Consider the following 20,910-nt stretch of genomic DNA (forward strand, 5'->3'; position numbering starts at 1 on the left):
CCTCGAAGAATCTTGAGAATAAACGAATAAGATTCTCTGTCGGGATACACTACAAAAAGAAAGAGGAAAATAGTGACTTTAAAGACCAATTTAGGTGAAAAAGAGATTTTAGAGACCCATTACAAATAGAGACTTTTAAGAGACCTGCTAACAGCCCTGCAATTTTGTAGTGCATTTTCGAAAATCCCTAATGAAAATGGTTGAATTCTTAAAGTTGTTCTAAACCGGAATCTTGGTGAAATTCTCGAGAAAACGATGGTAGAATAATTGGACAAATTCCTGGAGGACTAAGGCTTTTCTTAAAAAGTTCTTGAAATAACAGTTGGAGGAGTTTCAGGTTGAATTCTTTAAGGTATTTATCTAAATATTAGTATATTTTCAAGACATTTAGTCGCTTCCAGTTCTGCTTAACCTCCCACCCTGTCCTAACACCATTCGATAAAATATCCGTGTTCCCAGGTGGATGTAATACAATGATCATAACTCTAAAATCATTATCTTGAATCTTGTCAAACGTGACAATGGGTGTTCATGAAGATTTCATTTACCTATGTTTTCTCTATGACAAGATAGTTGTTGGCATTTCTTCTGCTAGGATCAGGCCTCTAATATTGTAGCTGGGAATGCGTAACACTCATGATCCACTCGGAAACCTCGAGGAATCCACATATCCACGTAGAATTTCCACTCCCCGGCGAACGAAGGCGGAATGTCCATACCAAAAGTTCCAATATCCACCATATCAAATATTTGTACATACTGCAAAAAAAAACTATGAATTACGATTCAATTAATGCTGTATCATCCGTACCCCTGCTTCAAACGGACAGTTCTTCGTTATCTTTTGTGTGACTTTGTACAGCCCAGTTTCAAACGGATTCTTCATAGCAGTACACAAATCGGGATACTCTTTGCTGACCATTCCCGGTTGCCAAGTTCCACGCTCCAGGCGTTTCGACGTAAGCCTGAACTACACTCCCGTGCATAAGTTTGGGTTCCGTGCATAAGTGTTCTGTCCATATCTCTGTGATTACACGTCCTCTTGAAACTCTTTAAGTCGCATTTGAAAGGCAAAGAGTTATTCTTACTTCGTATGTTTTTTTTTTCCAAAAGCATTTTTTGAATTTTGTTTACTAAATTTTTACTTAAAGTTGTGACATTTTTCAAAAAACACACTGAAAAATCCTATCTAATTTCCTCAGCATTGGATCGACCAAAATTTTAAATCAAAGTGTCATTAGAATCGTAATCTTATATTCTTTGAAGAGACCCCACGAAATTTTTGCGGAAAAATCTGGAAAGTATTCAAAATCAATGAAACAGTAAGTCAAGTCATCGTGCAAAAGTTTGGGTTCACCCCTCAGTATGGTGTATCGTGCAAAAGTTTGGGTTCACCTGAACTTACTTAAATCTGTGAAATCTCAAATCAATCATGTACGCGCCATTATTTGCGCTTAAAAAAGCTTTAAAATATTAAAAACGGTTGAAAAATGGCAGAGATATTGACAAAAATGATGTGCGTGCGGCTTAGGTGTACCCAAACTTTTGCACGATGACTTGACTGACTGTTTCATTGATTTTGAATACTTTCCAGATTTTTCCGCCAAAATTTCGTGGGGTCTCTTCAAAGAATATAAGATTACGATTCTAATGACACTTTGATTTAAAATTTTGGTCGATCCAATGCTGAGGAAATTAGATATGATTTTTCAGTGTGTTTTTTGAAAAATGTCACAACTTTAAGTAAAAATTTAGTACACAAAATTCAAAAAATGGTTTTGGAAAAATACATACGAAGTAAGAATAACTCTTTGCCTTTTGAATGCGGCTTAAAGAGTTTCAATTGGACGTGTAATCACAGAGATATGGACGGAACACTTTTGTATGTTTTTAGGGGGTGAACCCAAACTTTTGCACGGGAGTGTAGGTGCATTCACATAAGAAAGTTAATCATAAATCTGGGTGCCAATAAATATGATATACAACCTTCCATGGCGAGCGAAAAACTTTCAGAAAGGTGATACTTCCATTGTAAAACAAGTCGCCATCGTCTTCTTGATTTATTGCATTGAAATTGTCCAAATCAACGCTGATGAACGGTGCTCCGTTGTCACATTCTATGATTGGCGAAACGTCTACAATGTACTTTGCCTGCGAATGCAAGTCCAGGTTTTTTGTTCGTTTTTAAAAGGCATGCGACGACACATTGCCCGTAAGGACTGTTCAATTTATAAAGTGGACAAATTCTACACTAAATTTATTAACGAACATCAGTTTTCTGTACATCATTTGACTAACAGGGCTGGTAAGGGGCTAAAATGGTTAAAAATAGTGACCAAATTGGGACTTAAAACTGACTTCAAAACAATGAAACTGCGGGCAATCGAACACGGCATGCTCCGCTGTTTCCTTCACACCACCACAATTAGGGCACGCAGGAGATTCGAAGTTGCCGAACCTATGCAGTTACTACCTATAGCAACCATGTCCTGACAAAAACTGATGCATCAGGTGAAAGTTCAATTCCCCATGGTTTCTTCTATACCAATCTGACACATTTGGTATTAGCCGATGGGTCCATCTTCTTTTCGTGGTGTTATCTCATTCCCGCTGTCAACCTCTTAGCGCTGTCTCTTTACATGCGGTGCGGACTCCTCTGGTACCTCTTTGATTGAAGCATTGAACATCTTCCGTTCGATATGCATTTGGTATTCTTAATACGGGCTTTCCAATCGCTTTAAGTTTTTGCTCGTTCTAAGCGCTTGTGACTAGATTGGTCCTCCATATCTCAGTATGAAAAGCGCCACGCCTGCCAGGAGCTTTCATTTCCTGGCAATTATAGCAGAGCTGTTAGACATCATCTTCGATAGCGCCGCTATAGCCGTAGATGCCCTTTTACAGGCATATTCAACGTGGCTAGCGAAGCTGAACTTGTCATCGATCAGTACCCCAAGATGCCTAAGAGATCGCTTGGACTCTATGGTGCAATCACCTACCGTGATAAGCGCCCGTTGCTCGGACGTTGGGGCCCAGATAGCCGTAGCGGTAAACGCGCAGCTATTCAGCAAGATCAAGCTGAGGGTCGTGGGTTCGAATCCCACCGGTCGAGGATCTTTTCGGGATGGAAATTTTCTCGACTTCCCAGGGCATAGAGTATCTTCGTACCTGTCACACGATATACACATGCAAAAAAACGGTATTGGCATAGTAAGCTCTCAGTTAACAACTGTGGAAGTGCTCATTAGAACACTAGCTCAGAAGCAGGCTCTGTCGCAGTGGGGACGTAACGCCAGAATGAAGAAGAAGCTCGGACTTGCGGTTGTTGACCACCACCACCTCAGTCTTGTGACGGGCCAGTCCTAGTTTCCTAGACTTCATCCATTCCTCAACTATGGAAATAGAGCGCGCTGCTATCAACTCTACTTCCTACTGAACCTTGAGGTAGGGTAACGGTCGTACAGTCAAACCTCCATGAGTCGATATTGAAGGGACCATCGACTCATGGAAATATCGAGTCATGGAACAGCTATTCGTTGGAAAGCTGTTTGAAGGGACCATCATAGTAACCATAATTTTATGTTTTTAGTATGATTCCATGAGTCGATATCGAGTAATGGAACATCGACTCATGGAGGGATGACTGTATTTTGGACCCCCTAAGGAAGTGATTTTAGTTTTTTGTCCCAATTAATTAATTGCACAGCGTAACCGAGTCAAAGAACATGCCAAAATGTAGAGAAATACTTCCTCTACGAGATACAAATGCCCATACGGTCATGTAGGATTCAAAAAACGTCGAAAATAATTGAATTGTGAAGCACTGCTTTTCATTATTTTGGACACACCAATACATTTTGGACCCTCAAAGTATATATTTTGGACCTTCTGCATTTTTTATCGTTGGGCTGCAATGTCCACCACACTGGTTGTATAATATGCTTGCCCATAGTCTAATCAATCGATTGACAATGGAAAACCGAAGAAATTATACGCCTTTAGTTCAGAAATTTGAAAAAAGTTTTTGTTTACATTTGGAAAATTTCTGACGGCTTCAATTTCTGTGCGTAACGTGTTGTAACGGTTGCATGGATGAACCGATTAAATTAAATGAATTCCAGATAAAATAAACACATTTTCTATCTACAAACGGTTGATGCAAGTGCGGAATAGTCCTATCTTTCCAAATGGCATGCGAATTGAGTTGGTGCTTCGATTTAAACTGGTAAATTTGCAGGAAAATGGGCCAGGGGGTCCAAAATATATAGGGGTCCAAAATATATTGGTTACCCTACTCCAGCGTTAATTCGAACGCTATTCTGCCCCTCCTCTGTGTCATACAGTATAATGATGGTAGGATCAAAATAACTTTCTAGAAGTTTACACAACTGCACCGGTACCTTGAGGCGGTGAAGTGCATGGACTATCGTTTCCCAGCTTGCGCTGTTGAATGCATTTTTCACATCCAGAGTGACAACCGAAAACCGAGTGAACGACTGACTTGGTAGCGTCCAGAGTAGATTTACCTTTCCTGAAATCAAACTGGTTGTTAGACAGGCCGTCCGCACCTTCCGTATATGGTACTAGCCTGTTGAGGATCAACCTTTCCAACAACTTGCCCGTCGTATCTAGTTGTCAACTAGACCTACACGCCGACGGGTCACCTGGTAGTTTCCGCACCTATTTCTGTCGCTTCCGTACATCTGGGAAGATTCCTAGATCACTGCAGCGTTGCATTGTGGTTGTGAACATGTCCGGATCCGCATTCACTGCCGCTTTTAAGGCAACATTCGGGATACCATCGGGTCCCGGTGCCTTGTTTGACGCGAATGATCTCACGACTTCTGCCAGCTCTTCGTTCGTCACTCTCGCCACTTCTTCTCCTTCATCTGCCGCACACGGCGCTGGGGGTCATGGGCTTGTAGGTTGATGCGAGTTGCACCCCACGAACTCGAAATGGCACTTTGGCATAGACTATCACAGCATGCGCGTTTTTGACTCCTAATTTCCTTTTTGAGAGCTAACTTTACCTCTCTGAATGCTGCACCGCGTTCTTCACTTTGTGCTTCTGTGCGTGCGCGTCGCATTCTTCGTCTAGCCTGAAGGCAGATAGCTCGAAGATTTGCAATTGATTCGCACCACCAGTACACCGGCGGCCTGTTCTCTCTAGGAGGGGCTGTTCTAGGCATGGAAGCATCACACGCTCGTAATATCACAGCATCTAGTTCTTCATCGTTTAGGTCCAGAGTGTTCCGTTCGTGCCTCAGAGCTTCAGTGAAAACTTCGCCGTAGAAGCGCGTTGTTTTCCAGCCTCGGGCTTGGGTCGAGTTACATCTCACTGCCGTCCACCCGCCTGGTATTATACTATAGCGAATCGATTTATGATCACTATGAGTATAACCGTCATCAACGCGCCAGTTCATGGTTAGGACTACAAAACGTCACGTCGACAATCGATTCTGCACCATTTCTGCAGAAGGTACTCACTGTACCCACATTTGCCAGCTCTACATTTAATGCGGTCAGTAGGCTGACCATAAGCCAACCAGATAAAAACGGGACAAATAAAAAACAAAAATGGGACAATTTTAAAAGACATAGATTATGAGATTGAGCTACTTTTTGCCGAATTCCAGTTCCCCGAAAGGCCCGTTTCTCCGAAGCCATTTCCCCGAATGACCCGTTCCCTTGTAAACCAATCCAGCTCAAAAAAGTACAATAATAGTCTTTAGCCGAGCAGGCGAAAAAAGCTAAGTAATAGCAAATTTTGATATGGACATACAAAAGTGATATTAACTTGAAAGATATAAGAGATAAAAGATCCGAAAATAATATCTCAAATTTACTTCTGGAATATCATTAGCATATCATATTTAGCTTTTATAAGATCTCATTAATATCAGCGACAGGAGAACGACATTCGGGAAACCGCCATTCGAGCGAAAGTAGCAGAGCCCGATTATGCAATCCCAAGCTACATGTCTGTATGATTCAATAAAAATCATTTAAGAACCTTGAAGCTCATTCTATGATTTCCAAAAAGCAGCGTTTTTTAAGAATTTCCATAAAAAAATCGTTACACTTTTCAATTTTTCAAATTCAAACGTAATTTTTTCTAATATTTCATTACTTTATTGAAATATCCACTTTTTAAACAGTTAATCCAATCAATTGCGTATCAGAAATAAACTTTATCCTTTTAGTATCATATGAATAATGATCTTATGAAGTTCCGTATTTTGGAAAGCAACCAAAATTTGGCATAAATATTTACTCATATACGCAAAAAGTTAAGCAGAAGCATGTACGGATCAAGTTTAACTCTGTTTGAGAAACTAATTATTACTTGTAAAATAGAAGAGTAAGACAATAAACTCTGAAATATTTCTAAAAACTGTTTGTTATGTTGTTATTTTTATTTTTTTACTTTTGTTGAAAATTATGTGCCAATTCTCCATTTCCTAAAATACGGGACAATTCGAGTATTTTCCATAAAACGACGGGACAGTCCGTCGAGGGGATGAAAACGGTACTGTCCCGTTAAATACGGTACGTATGGTCAGCCTAGCGGTCAGGGATTTCAACAATACTTGGCCTCTTTGGTTGGTGCAGTGGCTACCTCACTCCACTGCCCATGCATCAAAGTCACCAGCTATCACTACTGGGTGCCGATTAGCTAGTTCGGCTATCATCCTGTCGGCCATGTGGAAAAATTGCTCAATCGACCACCTTGGAGGCGCGTAACAACTGCAATAAAACACGCCTGATTTTTGCTATCGCAAAACTGTCATTTGAGATAGAGACTACTTCTTGGATTCGGTATTGTCCTATCGTCGATTAAGTGTCCGTTGTTTGTTCTGTTGACACATATTAGACACTTAGCGATTTGCTTACAATCGCTTGCCCTTCCCGAAACAGTTGAAGCAAACCGACCAGCCTACCTTGAGTATGCCCAAGTTCTGCGCTTTGTTTGCCTCTGCGACCGGCAGCTTGATCGTCGCCAGCTGGGTGCCCTGCGGGCCCTTTCTAAGGTAGCCTTACTGGCTACGTCGATGTCACACTGCTCTTTGAGGGCAGCCGAGACCCCCACTGCATCGGTGACCTCATCCAGATTTTTACAATGGAGAGTCGCTTCAGCAGTAAGGGATCTTACATCAACTTCGTCACCAAGTACTTCTTGTGCCAGTTGCTTATAGATTGCACCCTTTTGCTTGGCGTCCACACTAGCATCATTTCACCAATCCTAGTCCACCTTATGCTCCGCACATTTGCTCCCAATGACGATAACTTCTCCGTGCTTCGCATCGCCTTCAGAACCTCGGCGTATTTCGCTTCCTCCGTTTTGATAACGAGGTCCTCGCCTAAATTCCTACGTCTCGCTGTTTTCGATTTAACATTCTCTTTGGGCTCCGTTTCCGGTTTTCTCCTTTCTTTATTTTTCCGACTTATATCCACGGGTTACTGTTGCCTTGTGCCTGTGGTTCTTTTTTCTTGGCTTTCTCGACCTTAGGCTTGGTGTTGGCATCTCCACTGTTACCATGTCCTCTTGAACGAGGAGCTTGGCTCGTGCCAGAGTTGCACAATATCAGTCATATCAGCTGATGGCTGATGGATTAAAACTATCAATATCAGCTGCGAACTATCAATATCACTTTGATCTGACAACCAACAGCGGTGATGCGACATCGCACTCTAGATCACAATCACTGCAGAATGAGTGATCACGTGGTAATTACCCACGCTAATAATGTTTTTCAGTGACCAACACAGAGTTTCAATCCGTTTGCTGCACTATCAAGAATATCGTACCGATAATTTGCCATTTTAATTGCTTAACTTAAGGCAAAACATGACCCATCAGTGATATCCATAGTCTTCCATCTGGTCACTGGTGATGGAGTAGACAGCATGATGTTGATGTGATACGGAATGATTCTAATTGTATGGCAGTCGGCCTGTACAAATCAGCGAATATCAAGCGTTGATAGTGACAGCAAGCAACTCTGGCTCGTGCCAACTTTTCCCACTTTTCCGCTCTGGAGGATGCATATGTGTACTGTAGCGTGAACACTTCGTAGGCCTAAATGCGTCAGCAAAAAAGTTTATATTCTGATCTCGTAAACCATGCGGGCCACCCTAAGTTTACTGAAAAAAATGTCTGAAAACTATGGAGAAACTTTGCCGAAGACACCATATATCGAAAATTGACGGTTTAGACGCATTCATTTTTGTCTTCCTAGATATGGCTTTGGGACCAATAATGTGCGATGGAATTTCAGTTACGAAGTTACGCCCTTTTGATTGTGTAAGTCTACAAATTCGAAGGAAATCTGAAATATTGTGTATTTCTGTCACTACTGGAATGCGAAGTGCGGCTTCATAATTGCGAAAATGTGAATAAAAGTGCGATATTGCATCGAATCATGTTGGTGTCTTCAGAGCACTTATTCTTTGGACTGCGATGAATAACCCCGCTGAAGACACCGACTCGATTTGGTGCAATCACGCACTTTTATTAGCGTTCCCGCACTTGTAAAAACTTCTGCGATAGTCCAGTGGTGAATGAAATGCGCAATATTTAAACGGATTTTTATTGGCCGTGATTATCAAAAGAATAAACCATCCAAATTTTGGTTCAAAATAGATGTTGTTAGTTATTTGTAACCTCTGGGCGGAGTTTTGAATGAGAAGATCGTCGAAATTTTGAGTTACGCCCTTTTTGAAGTGTAACATTAAAATCACTAATTTTAAATAAATTAATTAGGCATGCTAATACCGGTAAGCACGTTCAAATGTTTTTAATGACACATTGCACTTGCATACCGTCTAAGTATTTCACAATTGACTGATTTTTTACAGGGCTCAAGCAAATATAAGGCATTACGGAGCCAATTTCATCATGTAACCATATTAGTTTTTCATACAACAATATAGTTTAATGAAGCACGATTCAGATTATTTTACATGCAATTCATGTTGTATATTAAAACTTAAAAATACTTTCGGACTTGAGTTTTCGGTTATGAGTAGCAGGGTATGGAGTAAAATGAAATTAACGAAGCAGCGATTCAAAATAGAAAAAGTAATGCAAAGTATAGAACATCCGTTAATTATTTGTTTAATGGAATTTAAAATTGTAGCACTTACAGAGCTTAATTTTAAATGCTTATTTTTGTCACCTATGCAAAGTATGTATAGCAAAGTATGATTTATTTTCGTTTGTCTTCACTGATTATAGCAGCGGGTGAGTCTTAACTTTACAGGCACAGTTCGCGATTGAAAAAAAAATAAAAGTTTACAGATAAATCATCAATTTGTGTAGGATTCAAACTTTGTTATGATTTATAGATTGGCAGATCACAGAACAATTCAAGATTTTCCGGTAACAAAAACTGGAAGTTAGGACTTTTTTAAATTATACCGCTCTGAATACCCTGGATACCATGAACCTGAAAACCATAACCTCGAGTTCCAGTTCCTAGAATGGAATTACTTCGAATTACATTATCACGGGGCAATGTCGTTCAAGGTAATTATAAATTGGGGACAATAGCATTCAGCATAATGGTGCGTTCAGGGTGATGACTTGTTTGTAAGTTGGAATATCTAATCGGGTTATCATTATTTATTTTCCTTAACGGTGAAAAATGTCATGGGAAACTTATTCCATTTCAAAATATCTCAAAGTTTTGAGAAAATTTGATTCCGATTTGACAAAAAAAAAAATATTTCTGTGACGCTTTTATCTTCAGTTATGATTTTCGAACGATAAGACTTGTACGAGAAATCTGGGCATTTTTCACAAAACTATGGCAAAACGCAGGAATTAAAAACTAGTACATCTTAAAAATTTCAGTGATTGAAATTTATAAAATTCTGTTCTCAAAAATATTTCTTTGAAAATCTTACACGAGTTGGAACATAGTTTTCCCGGCTTTTCTTTACGAATTTTCTCAACGGTGGAAAATTTTGTGGAAAACTTTTTTCAGTTAATATTTTTTTCTATTCCTTAGAAAATTTGCTTTCATTTTCATAAAAAAAAACTTTGTTTCTACGATGCTTCTTTCTTGAGCTATGATTTTTCAAAGAAAAGGCTCAAAATGGCACATTTGCACATTTTTTACAAAATTGGCCATAACTCAAAAACGAAAAAATACCATTTCAAAAATTTCAGCGATTAAAGCTTATAAAATAACCTTCTTAAAAATATTTTTTTGAAAATTTTCCACGAGTTGGAGCATAGTTTTCCGGCTTTTCTTTACGAATTTTGTCAACGGTGGAAAGTTTTGTGGAAAACTTTTTCCAGTTAATTTTTTTTTTATTCCTGAGAATTTTTTTTTTTCATTTTCATAAAAAAAAAACTTTGTTTCTATGATGCTTCGTTCTTGGGTTATGATTTTTCAAAGTAGTGTCAGGGGAAAACAAAAAAATTCCAACTGAGTTTTCCGGGAAAATAGGCGACCCTGAATTTTTCTCAATTTTTTTTTATTCATATATTAATGAGCCCTGCCTGTGGAAAAAGTTTCATGAAAATCTGAGAGTTTTCGGCCCAAACCCGTACGGAAATTAAAAAAAAATCCCTACTGTTCGTGTTATCAACATCTAGTTTGCCACGCGCTGACAGCCTGAGTACCGGGCCTCAAAGTGTCAAATCAATTTTAAAAAATAAAACAATTCATTGGTTTATAACTTCAAGGCTGGTAGCGAGTCACTTTTTAGTGACTTGGTCACTTTTTTAAGCCAGTCACTTTAAAGTCTCTTTTTTGAAGCCATTTGAACTAAAGTCACTTTTTTCGTCAAAAAGTCACTTTTCTCAACTATTTTGAGCTAAATTTTCGAGAGAAAATTACGAATCGGCTTTCTTTCTATTTAGGCTAAGTTTTAATTTAACTTCCTGTCAGTTCAAAACTTTAGTTCATGGTTTTCTTGTGAAAAAGGTTTATTTTTCATAGAATTGTGTAAGTTCATTGTTGTAAAACTAAAGGTTGAAATGTTAAGTATTATTTTTGAAAATCTCTGAAAAACTCTTGTGGTGTATTATTAGATATTTGTCTTCTATTATCGAACACTACGCTTTAAAATATGCATACATATTATTCTCTTTTTCTTTGAAATTCGTCTTTTTTAACCAAACCATATTATCTTTTTGAAATTTTACAAAATCTATTATATAAATATTTAACACTAAAACACAAAACAAAGAATAATTATTTAATGTTCTATTTGGGATTAGAAACTTATCCATACTTCTTAGGATAGTCTTTATTCACAAACCAAACCTTTAAAAATGGCCGGATAGACCTTGGGTAGAGTATAAGCATTTTTCTTCCTCTGTTTTTCTTATGCATGTATTTACCCACTCAACATTTTGGTTGGTATAACTTTTGTTATACATCATTCTATATGAATCAATTTCAATCGTATAAAATGCATGAAAAGCCTATATACCTACCAAAGTGGAGGCTATATGCGATATGCGTACTTGGCACGACTTTTTCAGACTTTCTGCGATCAGATATACGATGCCACAAAATATAGATGCAAATAAAAACAAAAGTTCCCAACAAGCCTCGAACGCAGGACCTTTGAATTAGAAATCTAATACCTTAAGGTGAAACAGTTTGGAATCATGTTCCCAGATTGCACTAAAACTTCAAAGGCACAAATCCCGCGAAGGAAGCATCCAACAACAGTGCCCTTCTTATTTTGGCTTTGTGCACTAGCATAAAGTTTAAAATAAGAAGATCAAGTAAGTTTGCCTACTATTTCTCCAGTTTTGTGCCTTCGAAAACGCGAGTAGGGTCAAAAGTCGGCCATTGTGACGGCCATCTTCGGATTCAGAGATGTTTCACCTTAACACTGTTTCACTAAGGGTTTCATAATGGACTGGTCATTATTTACCAATATTAATACATGTTTCATGTACAGCGACACATACTGTGTTGTTCTTTGAGGCTCATCGTCAGCAGATACCAAGTTTGGGTGGCAATTTTTGCTTAGCTATAGCGATTCTATACGATGCTTTCTGGATTGATATATGATTTATCAATTTATACAACTTTACGCGATTCTTTGTTGCACTATTTACTACATGTTTTGTTGTCAACACAGATTGTCGTTTATGAATCGTATTGGGGATTTATATACAACTTGTGTTGACATTGATAGCGTTTAATTTGGCAGCTTGTGCGATTCTGATTTTTGACGTACGATTATGTGATTTTGGATGCACATTATTATACGATTATACGATTATACGATACGATATTATCTATTCTTTCTAGGAATAAATTTTGAAAGAACCTCTTTCGAAGCTGTTTGAGAATGGATTAATACATAATACAAAAATGCTTCTGAGAATTTATCGTTTTCATTGAATCGCTCATGAAATCATGCATGTTTTCTTCAAAGAAATGTGGGGAGTCGGATCTTCTTCTTGGTACTTTTGATTCACTTCGGCGGGAGGTTTTTAGAAAACCACGCAGTTTATGTTTGACAATAATATGCGCGGTATTAAAGTATTTTTAATTATATAGTTTATGACAATTCGACCAACTATAACCACCAATACCAAGTGAATCTTGAACGTGTCTTAGTAATTTTGATTAAAATATCAGAAACTTTGCACGGTGTGCTGGAACTTGCATGAACCGCCGATCTTTTTTCACTAAAAGTTAGCCTTTATAGTCAAGAAAAGCTTGCGGAATATTAAAAAATCTTTCATCGGCAAAAAATTAAAAAAAGTCGTATTTTTACCCTTCTCCCATATATGAGTTCATAGGAGAATATTAGAGTTACACTAATTTTGATGCATTGCAATAGCTCAAAGACTTATTTGATATACCTTGATCACGAATCGATTACAAGACGTTTCAAATTTAGCATAATTTCTACCTACATTCACACAAGGTGACCAGCCCATGGTGGTATGCCGTTTATTAACGACATCGCATTTTTACATAAATTTATTAAGGTAAACATACTACAACTTATCAAGTTTCAATCAATGTTTCCTATTCTACAAAATAATTGAAATCATTGGAGTTCGTTATTGAACATGAAGCTTTTTTAAGATAACAGACAATTGTATAATTACATGCAACCATTAAAATAAACCGCCATACAATTATATAGGGCAATGTACTGTTTAAATTTTGTATGGTGTGTTCACATCTAGCTGGTCTTGTTATTCACATTTGTTTTGATTGAAAGATGGAGGAAGATTCTACGTAAACCTGTATACGGTATGTCTACATCCAAAACAAGAACGCATACAAATATTGTAAAATATCGTTACATATACAGGGTTTATACAGAAAATGTAAGATGTGAAAATAAAAAAAAACTATGATAGTCTTATATTTCTTGTATGAGTAACAATATTATATAATACTTGTAAAGTTGTCATGCAGATTTAAATGGAAATCTTGCAGCCGCTGGTTGGGTGCGTTTGCTAAAACCTCACATCATTAACGTATCCCTACACTCAGGCAAATGAACTATCGATAAACATAGGAACCCCTTACGAAAATTCGCCACAAGAAATCGGGTTGAAATTCACAAATTTGCCTTATGAAACCAGAATTTGAAAACAAAAAACGTTTACTCGGCAACCTGGAATCGAACCAAGAATCTTGCGATCGATAGACCCGAGCGTACACCACGCGCCTATCGACGCCTTGATGAGGAGTGATGCTAAAACGATACATAAAGCATTCGTATTGCAATAATCGTTCCACCTTTCATAAGGCAAAAAGTATGTAATTCGATAGTTCAGTTCGCTGCGTGTAGTTACATTCATATACTTAAAACTAAATACATACCATCAAACGGGGTAACTTTGATAGTTTTTTTTTAGAGAAAATCTAAATATTTTATTTTTTATTTGTAAACAAGCACTGGTTTGTTAGTTATCGATTGCACATGAAAGATTGCATAACGGTTCGATCTTAATGAATCTATAGTTTTTCATATAATCTAAAGTCAGTTTTTGGTAATGGGGTAACATTGATAATGAGTAGATAAGCACATGAAAATCCAAAACAAACTATTGTTTGACATCATCACAGTTTGAATTGGATTGGAGAATGTTAACCTTCCAGTCGTCGCGCGGTTTGCCACCGTCAGAACCACCACGCTGCTGTTGGGAACGAAGAGCGAGGTTTTTCCACCAGTGTTGTACAGAATACAACAGCGCGACGACTGAAGTGTTAAAAGAGAAACTGGATTAGATTTTATCAATTAAAGTACAGAATTTATTGAACAAGAAACATCTTTAAAACGGTTTTCAGTCAAAACAAACATGATAAACACCATCATAAATTGATAATAATGGGTATAAAAGTATATCTCTGAATAGATATCTATCGATAATCAAGTTTCGACATTGAATTCACCATAAATCAATCGTTTTTGGAACATGAATGAGTATAAATCGAATGAATCCCGTAAAGTACATGAGGCGTTGCATACCTCTAGGCTTTTAATGTTATATGGGAATTTGTGACTTTGATTACGAAAATGATTCCAAATTGTAAAACTGTTTTTCCCTATGAGGTTTGATACCGGATTCATGTTCTACTATAGCTAGGCCATCAAGCATACGTACCGGACTCATTATAGTTTCATGAAATAGTGATAGTAAAACAGATTGTTTGTGAGCGTTTTGAAAGTACCAAAATCTCATCATTTTTAAATATTCGAATATAAAGCCTCAAATACTCTCCATTGGCACGAAAACAGCTCAGAGGTGAAGTGTCACACTGATACCCCTTAGTTTCGTATTCGTTTTGCTTAACTGAATAACATAATTTTTGTTATTTTGTTTAGTACGTTGCGGATCCCGCACTATCAAAGTTAGCCGCATTTTCAAAGATACCTCGTTTTACGATGTATGTGTCCATGTTGGATATTGAAATTGTTGTGTCTATTTCGCAAAATTTGCCCCCTCCATAAGTGCGAAGTCTTGAATAAAAGTGCTGAACTACGTTGGATCGATTTGTCATCGTCGCCACATTTATTATTCATACAAAGCGTTCGTATGAGCTTTTCTGAAGTGAAAAGTTAAATTTCCATTTTATAAAATACGGCATTCCACCATGGGCTGGTCATATTGTGTGAGTGTATGTAGGAAATGATGCTTAATTTAAAACATCTAAGAATTCATTCATGTTAAAGATATGTCAAATTGATCATTAAGCCGTTAACAGTCATCATATTAGTGTATCTCTAATATTCTCCTATGAACTCATATATGGGAGAAGGGTAAAAATACAAAAATCGTCTTTTTCCAATTATTTGCCGATGAAAGATTTTTTAATATTCTGCAAGCTTCTTTTGACTATCAAGGCTAACTTTTAGTGAAAAAAGATCGGAGGTTCATGCAAGTTCGATAATATGTGTGTTCCAGCACACCGTGCTTTGTGCTAATAACTTTTTTAAAAGCATAACCCAGATGAACGCCCTCACAAACCTATCGTCTTTATGTTAAATGTCATTTCGGCCAAACGTACCTCCCATCAAAATTGCTGATGGAAAATTTCAATTTCGCTCGGCGTTCGTAGGACGCATCTATGATACATTGGTCTTAAGAATCATATTCGATCTTCTATCATCGTTTCTATCGAAATATTGATTGATGGCCAAATATTATATTTTCCGTAATCTTGATCTAGTTACACAGATTCACAAAATAAAGCTAATAGAAAGTATCCTCACGCGCATTTTATATTTGATCAAACTTCATATATGCGCTTATATTTTTTCTAAACCAAATCTTAAGTTATTAATGGAAAATGGAATGGAATGGGATATGGGTAATGGAAAAAATTTAGATCTATACAGTTTACAATGAATTCAATTTTAGCGGTTTTTAAAGAAGTCATCTTTTGGGAGTTTGAATGTAAATGTAAAATGACAAAAAAATTGATTTCACAAATAGGTATACCAAGTTGTTTTTAAAATTTTTATATTATTAAATAAAATATTTTTGTGATATAAAAGACACAAACGGTGATCTTCTTCAAAACATGTTTTTAAAATTTTGAAAAGTTTGGAAATCTGATAAAAAAGGATTATTTGTGTTAATGCTAATTTTTCTTTTTAAACAAATTGGTGGCAATATCTTGAAATTTTGGAAATAACCAAATTTGGTATCTACTCTACTAGACCTACTACCTACAGTAGATCATATTGGGTATTCCCTTCTTCATCGTAAAACAGTGATGTAGAACTGAAAAAAAATAATTGCGTTTTGATTTTCAAGTCACTTTTAGTCACTTTTACGAGAATCGGAAGTCACTATTTAGTCACTTATTTCTCAAATCTGGTCACTAAAATAACTTTTTTCGGCATCACTTTTTGCTACCAGCCCTGCTTATAACAAACAGTGAAAACCCTAAACTGAAGGTAAAAATAATAGAAATCAGTTTTGTAGTAACAGCGTCACTAGCGTTCTACTACTAATATTTCTATTATGCTTACCGGTATTAAAATGCCTAATTAATCTATTTTTAATAGTTACACTTCAAAAATGGCGTAACTCAAAATGTCGACGATCTTCGCATTCAAAACTCCGCCCAGAGGATACTAATAACTAAAAACACCTACTTTGAACCAAATGTTGATGGTTTATTTCTTCTGATAATCACGGCCAATAAAAATCCTTTTGAATATCTCAGATTTCCTTTGAATTTGTGGACTTATACAATCAAAACGCCGTAACTTAAAAATGGGTCCTATGATTTTTTTTTGTTTTGCCCTGCTTAGCTATAGAAAACGACCGGTGAGCACAGATTTGATGGAGATTTTTTTTCTGATAATAACGATCAGGAGAGCACTGTGATTGGTGGAATATATTGTTCATAGATATGAGGATGTTTGTTATGCGATAAATAACGTTGTATAACCTTGTATAAGAGCTTTTCTTTAGGGATTTATGGAAAAACGTTTTAGTTTTTGACCCAAAGCAGTTTTTGTATCTTAAATTTGTATAACATTGTTTAATAGAAGTTGAAGGATGTACAGAAAAACGATTTCGATTTCATCAATAAATTTAAAAAAAAAAAGATACCACAAGGTATCCACTTAAAAAAATGAACAGTCCTTACCTCGATGCCATGGTCCAAAGTATTCAGCAAAAGCACTAATATCCAAACAAATATGTAATTCATGTTGAACCTAGCTGAACAATGTAGAGCGCTCCACAATATTTCAGCGTTGTTTTATTTCAAATGAGAAACTTTGTTGCATGACTTAGGGCCATTTGAAATTTAACGATAGAAATATACGCTTAGCACCCGATAACACAGCGTAACAAAAATAACATGTTTACATGAAATTAATATATCAAGCTTATCCATCAAGCATGCAGAATAGGACTTACACTTTCATGTAGGACAGAGTTTACATAGGTTCACGATTTAAGTTCGATTAAATCGATTCTTTCAATATGTCTGCACTGCCGGTAAACGCATAAATGTCGCAAGTGTATTTTTATTTAAAATGCGATTTCGTTACTTAACGTCATTATTTCATATGTATTTTTAGAATACGTAGCAAAAACAAATTGTTTGTTTTGGAAAATACCGAAAAAAAATGATGACGAATTTTCCCATTGGTGAAAATGAACGCACAACAGCTATAATTCAACAAGACGTGACATTTCTCCTACACAATATTTACAGGTTACTCTGTAAATGTTCTTGGACAAATTTCAATAAGCATTCCTAGAATTATTTATTGAAATTTTTTTGTAGTTTCCATAGAGAACTCTCATCGAATTCCTTAAGCATCGTTGAAACAATTCATGGATCAACCCAAGACCGGTCGCATCAAATACTGAGTATGCGCATCTTAAAAAAACCTCGCTTGTTATATACAGCACAAGCGTGGTGGCGATAGCCGAGCGTTAATAAATCAAGGAATTCCTGGAAGTACCTATTGATGACTTTTCTAGAAATCCATACAGAACTCCGTAGAAGCACACTCTGTAGAAGTTCTGGGAATAATCTTTTTTTCAGGAATTATTTAATAGATCATCCCCTGCTATTGTGGGGAATGATTCATACATAATCGAGTGTTATGGTGCAGAACCACTTGGACACTTCCATGATTCACTTTGGCATGAGGGGTTTTTCTCGGCCGAATTGTCCGAAACTTTGCAATAAGAAACGCACATTGAGGCCAAATATGATATTTGTAGCTTTCGAAAAATCAAACTGCCGAAGTGAATCAAAAGTGCTAAGAATATGATCCGGCTCCCTATATTGAGAATTTTTAAAGCGTCCTTGTTTTATTCTAAGCAATAATGTATATTTTCATGATTGAAAATCCGTTTAGCCCAAAGAGTTGTCTCTCATTATATCACACAAAATGTGCACACGATGTTTGCTCAATGCAAGCAAGGCTTTCGTTTCGGCCTTTTCTAATATGGTTCACATGTTCACCAGATTCTGTTGTTTTAAGTTTGGAGGTAAGTAATTTACCTTTCTACTCTATTCTTCCTGTATTCCATAGGCGCTTTAGTAACGCTTCTTAGCCGTTTAAAATGTCATGTCCACCCATGCCTCAAATCACTCCATCATCACCACCAACCATCCTGACCCACCCTCCTGATCGAATCACGCTGTTCAAATGTTCTCTTCGCACGCAACTCCCGAAAACCGAAAGCAGCCCATGCAGGTGATCACCATGAACGGAAGTGTGCGCATCAAAACGTGCGATTTGGAACTCTCGCAGCAGACCATTCCGGCACACGAAGTGTCCGGCAGTCAGGGAGCAACCGGTGGCCCCGGTGCTGGTCAAATCGGCCCAGCTGGTGGCGGCGTAGGACAACCAAATGGATCGACAGCAGCCAGTGGCGAGGACGGCCAGAGGGCTGTCGATAATCAGTACAGCTACGTTTAAAGGTACGCAACAGCCATTACGAAATCCGGAATTGAACCATAGAATACTACACTACCAATGACCTCAGACGTGACTGGGTTTATAACGCGTTTTTTGTAAGAGGGTCTGTGAGGGTGAAAAATCCTACAAGAAGAAATCTCTAGTCAAAACTATTCACATTTCCTTGCTAGCTACTGTGGCGGGGTACCGTAAAACGGGGTAACTTTGATAGTTTTTTGGACTAATTTTGATATTTTCCGCATTCTATCTTACAGATTTTTATTCTATATGTTTAAAACATGTACCGGTATCTTAGTTATCGACTGCGGTTAGAATATTGCATAATAATTCATTTTGAGTGTACCCTATAAACTAAACTAAACTTGAGGAATAACTGGTAAACGTTTCTGATCTTCTTATTTTTAAACTTTCTACTAGTGTACAAAGCCAAAATAAAAAGTGCACTTTTGTTGGATACTTTCGAGATTTGTGCCTTTGAAGTTTTAGTGCTAATTTAGAAATTAATTCCAAACTGTTTTTATTCAAGTAGTGGAACGTGTTTTTCACATTGCGAGAATTCAACATGTTGAATTTCGAAGCTACCACTAAAAACAGGTTACGCATATCTACGCATCTTTGATGCGAGAGATACCCCATTTTACGGTACTTCAAAGTAACTAGGAGATCGAATCTACGCCATAAATGGGAATCTTCTCGGGAAGGAAAGCTCCACCGTTGTTCATTACTGTAGCGACACTTGATTGCAGCAATTTACAAAATAATCTCACTCGAAAAAAAAACATATATTGATACTGATGAAGTGTTGTAACAAAATTTAGCCGTCGCTTAGCAAAGCTTTTGGAACAGTTCTAAACTGTAATTGAGTACGATCGAGGAACAAAAGATACTCATACCTTGCGTTTAATTATTCTGTGAATTGCTTTGAGTTTGAAAAATCAATAGGTACAAGAGTTGGTATATATTGTTGTTTTACTCTATCACCTTTGATAAAATGGTTCAACAAACGCTAGCTGTTAATTGCCGTAAAAGTTACTTTAAAAACCATCCGAAATTGAGTAAATCCTATAGGACGCTGAAGGAGTAACAAATTCGCTACACGCTAAACTAAATTAGCTTTATTCATCTAATGAACAAATTACCAGAAAGGAAAATGAATCATTTTACTACGCTATGAACTACTACTCATTATCGGCAACCTGACAGCAGAATGGTCGTTCTAGGACAACCAAGTATGTAACAACTGAAAAATATGTTAGTGCTCTGGTCATTTCTGCGGCGACGAAATACAGATGCCCTTATTGGACGGGAAATAACAACAATAAATATAACGAATTGATGTTGCTTTCTTTGATATTTTTAATCATGGTTCGTTTCGTTTTAGCGTATCTATCTTTCTAAACAGAGCATCCGAACGCCCTTAGTTGATATTTTCCTTTGTAATAGATCATCTTCCCAAAACTTCTATTCCATTGAAAAAGTTATAGATTCCCAGTTTAGTGTTTAACCCCTCTTTTTTACAAGGGGGAAATCTTCAGATAGACGCCTGAGAAGGTAACTCAGGGAGTGTGGGGATGCCGCACCAACGACGACCCACTAAAACCTTCGTAATATCGTAGAATAAGTGCTCTGAAGACACCAATAGGATTCAATGCAATCCCGCACTTTTATTCACACTTTCGCACTTATGAGGTCGCACTTCGCAGTCCAGTAGTGAATGAAATACACAATACCAATCTGACACATTTCGTATAGGCCTTTTCATGTGACAGGTCCGTCTATGCATTTGTTTACATCGGTGGAGGACCGGTGCACACTGTAAACTCGGCATTACTCTTTAAAGAATAAAAAATACCCATTTTGTATCGATGTATGCAACTGTCAAAATAAAGGGTACTTCAAAATTTTCAATAATGGGTATTTTGTGCCCACTTACTTATTCCATTTATTTACTCTTTAATGGGTGAAAAACATCTTGCAAATGGACTTTAAGTTAATTATCGATCGCAC

General features: G+C 37.2%; 2 protein-coding genes across 7 annotated transcripts in view; one reads left to right on the forward strand and one right to left on the reverse strand.

Moving 5' to 3' along the window:
* LOC5564176 (SH2B adapter protein 2) overlaps positions 1-19,317 on the forward strand; it is a 120,431-nt gene extending 101,114 nt beyond the window's left edge. For 3 of the 5 annotated variants that reach the window (XM_021852304.1, XM_021852305.1, XM_021852306.1), the window contains 2 exons: positions 18,337-18,469; positions 18,670-19,317. In XM_021852304.1, coding sequence (XP_021707996.1) covers positions 18,337-18,469; positions 18,670-18,884 — 348 coding nt within the window. In that variant the 3' untranslated portion in view covers positions 18,885-19,317. Of the gene's footprint in view, positions 1-18,336; positions 18,470-18,513 lie in introns of all 5 variants that reach the window. The other 2 variants (XM_021852307.1, XM_021852308.1) reach the window with 2 other exon arrangements.
* LOC110678833 lies at positions 332-17,371 on the reverse strand. 2 transcript variants are annotated; one of them, XM_021852310.1, is made up of 5 exons: positions 17,106-17,371; positions 1,987-2,151; positions 812-970; positions 549-759; positions 332-485 (listed from the first exon to the last, which is right to left on the reverse strand). In XM_021852310.1, the coding sequence occupies exons 1-4, from the start codon at positions 17,166-17,168 to the stop codon at positions 598-600; spliced, it is 549 nt and encodes a 182-aa protein (XP_021708002.1). In that variant the 5' UTR covers positions 17,169-17,371; the 3' UTR covers positions 332-485; positions 549-597. The 2 variants fall into 2 exon arrangements, with proteins under 2 accessions (XP_021708002.1, XP_021708001.1); XM_021852309.1 differs by having other exon boundaries at positions 332-759.
* Positions 19,318-20,910: the final 1,593 nt, after the last annotated feature.

The sequence above is a fragment of the Aedes aegypti genome, chromosome 3 (assembly GCF_002204515.2).
Source record: "Aedes aegypti strain LVP_AGWG chromosome 3, AaegL5.0 Primary Assembly, whole genome shotgun sequence".
Classification (NCBI taxonomy): Eukaryota; Metazoa; Arthropoda; class Insecta; order Diptera; family Culicidae; genus Aedes; species Aedes aegypti.

What these genes read in the sequence shown, in the direction of transcription:
- LOC110678833 (XM_021852310.1), bottom strand. Translation starts at nt 17,168, where the DNA reads ATGAATTACATATTTGTTTGGATATTAGTGCTTTTGCTGAATACTTTG. An exon ending in CTTTGGACCATGGCATCGAG is followed by an intron (nt 2,152 to 17,105) that starts GTAAGGACTGTT and finishes TTGCATTCGCAG; the next exon opens with GCAAAGTACATTGTAGACGT. An exon ending in TTTTTCGCTCGCCATGGAAG is followed by an intron (nt 971 to 1,986) that starts GTTGTATATCAT and finishes ACGGGAGTGTAG; the next exon opens with TTCAGGCTTACGTCGAAACG.